A 2324-nucleotide genomic window follows, 5' to 3' on the forward strand; every position below is an offset into this window, starting at 1 on the left:
CCCAAAGATAGTAAAAATAAAACTATTTACTAAATCTACAAAGAAAAAACAAAGAGGAGCTACAATGGGAATACTAATTCAAAATTCACAAAAGGGTAGAGTAATGACTCAAAATGAAAATGAAAGAAAGATAGAAAAGACATTTTTTTTTTTCTGTCAAGAGTGACAGGAAAATAAATATGAACATAATACAAAACAGAAAAAGTGTTTACATCCGAGGCAGAAGGGAAGTGGACTTTTCTCAGAGTCGAGGTGTTTAGTTGATGCCTCAGTGCGGAGCTGTTGCTTGTCTACCATCACAGGTTGAAGGGAGGGGGTGGGAGGAAAAAAATATAGCTATTTGACACTGCAAGTTTACATGAATTGGGAGTTTAGGTACCTTAAAAGCCTCTTGACTTTACTTTACTCTGCTTTTTGTGTGTAAGAACCTTTATCATATGATTTCAATATTCCATTTACACTGGTGATATGTGATATTGCTTTAGACCTTGGTTATGATTATTTATGTTAGGGGGAACCATGCAGTATATCAAATGCAAACATACAGGATTTGGGAGTAAAATAAAGACATGCAAACACCTAACAAAAGTGTATTTACGAACAAATACAGAACAGAACAAAACCCCAAAGAATAACACCATCTCCAGAGCATGGAAAATCTATAAACTTTATTTTAATATCTGATATGTGTCTCTTAGTGAATAACAGAAATTAAGAGATTATTACATATTTCTTTCTGGTGGACTTGAAGTCCCATGTACTGGGATGAGGAAGCTGATGTCTCAACACTAACTTCTTCTTGCTCTTTAAATCAAAAAAATAAAAATGATATATAATATGGGAAAGATTATGGTAGTAAATCCTTTTTAAATATATCATGGTAAATGGAACTAATAAACACCAATGAAAGATATAAAACAATCTAAATAAAGATTTTTTTAAAATTATTTTTGATGTTTCAAGCTACTCTACACAGAATCACAAACACACAAACAATTAAAACTCATTTTATCTTTTTATCGGCATTACTTTGATCTCGAATGGTGAAATGATTTTGCTAGCTGCTGGGTTGTGGTGACGAGGACGTTTCACAATGGATTTGTCATCAGTTGCATAGCATTTCTGCCCATGACAAGAAACAGAAGATGAATTTAGTACCAGGGGAACCAATACATTCTTCTAATGACAATTTTCCCAGACAATGCCATGTACATCACACAGAAAGCATAAACAAACAGGTTATGATATATGGCTGGATCAAAATTTAAGACAGTTATTATATCATAATTTTGATAACTACATTTCATCTTTCACCCCTTAAGAAAGGCTGATATTCTTTGAGGCATTAAATATCTATCCTTTAAGTTAAAGGAACCCAAGTGACCATAACTATACTGAGTTACTTTTTACATATAAAGAATATCAAATTTGAATAGTAGGAACTTATCTTACTACTTATTGGAAATATCTTTTTATAAAATATTTTTTTCTGTTTCCTTGATGCTAGATAACAACACTATCATTGGATATTTGGCCTGTGTTTACTTTTCTAACAGTAAATGTGGAAACAATTTAAAGTTCAAACCTAGTATTTTCCATCTTTTCCTTTACTATTCTTCAGAACTTTGAAAAAGTCTTATCTTGCTACATCCCCGAGTTTTCTTTTTTTATGAAACCTGAAAGCATTTTATAACATTTCCAGAAAGGTGCATATTAACCCTTACCCACAAATTAAGCCGAATGAAAGTCATCTTCATTAAGGGGTTAAAGATACAGTAGAACTAAAAATAAAGATTAATCACTCACTTAATCACTCTGATACTTATGGCAAATGATTATTTAACTTTGCACAACAAAAAAGAATAGTTTAACTTTTTAAAATGTAAAAAAAAGCTAGATTTACATCACAGATCCGAGGGGAGTGTATGTTCTTAGGAGGAGAACCCCAGGGTTGTTGGATCACAAGGACCTTCTTTGCAGAGCAGTTTTGCTTCTGTGCAACAAATTAACAGAAAGGAAATCAACACTTACTCAACGCTTAAAATTGTTGAAACACGTTATTCAAGCCATTGTAAGAAAAATTACTTATATACATATATGTGTAAAAATATGTAGCTTGAGTAAGAAGTATTTTGCATTGAACTTCACGTCTACAGGAGTCTTCAAATAATTAAATTGAAAGAAAGAAAGAAAAAAATAGAACTTTACATCAGCTATATTAGGAGTCTGGGACTTCTCTGATGTGGGTTTGTTACGTTGACCCGTCTTTATGTGCTCCCTGCGCAGCGAGGAATTTTTCTGAGATATGGGGAAAATCAAGATGG

General features: G+C 32.4%; 1 protein-coding gene across 1 annotated transcript in view; it reads right to left on the minus strand.

Moving 5' to 3' along the window:
- Positions 1–2324, minus strand: part of LOC119582240 (mucin-5AC-like) — a gene marked incomplete in the record, with an annotated part of 102970 nt that overhangs the window by 7631 nt on the left and 93015 nt on the right. Inside the window, 5 exon segments of the mRNA XM_037930464.1 lie at positions 213–290; positions 727–804; positions 1030–1122; positions 1904–1993; positions 2209–2298. Of these exon segments, the coding sequence (XP_037786392.1) occupies positions 213–290; positions 727–804; positions 1030–1122; positions 1904–1993; positions 2209–2298 (429 nt within the window).

Source organism: Penaeus monodon, chromosome 15, assembly GCF_015228065.2.
Source record: "Penaeus monodon isolate SGIC_2016 chromosome 15, NSTDA_Pmon_1, whole genome shotgun sequence".
Taxonomy (NCBI): domain Eukaryota; kingdom Metazoa; phylum Arthropoda; class Malacostraca; order Decapoda; family Penaeidae; genus Penaeus; species Penaeus monodon.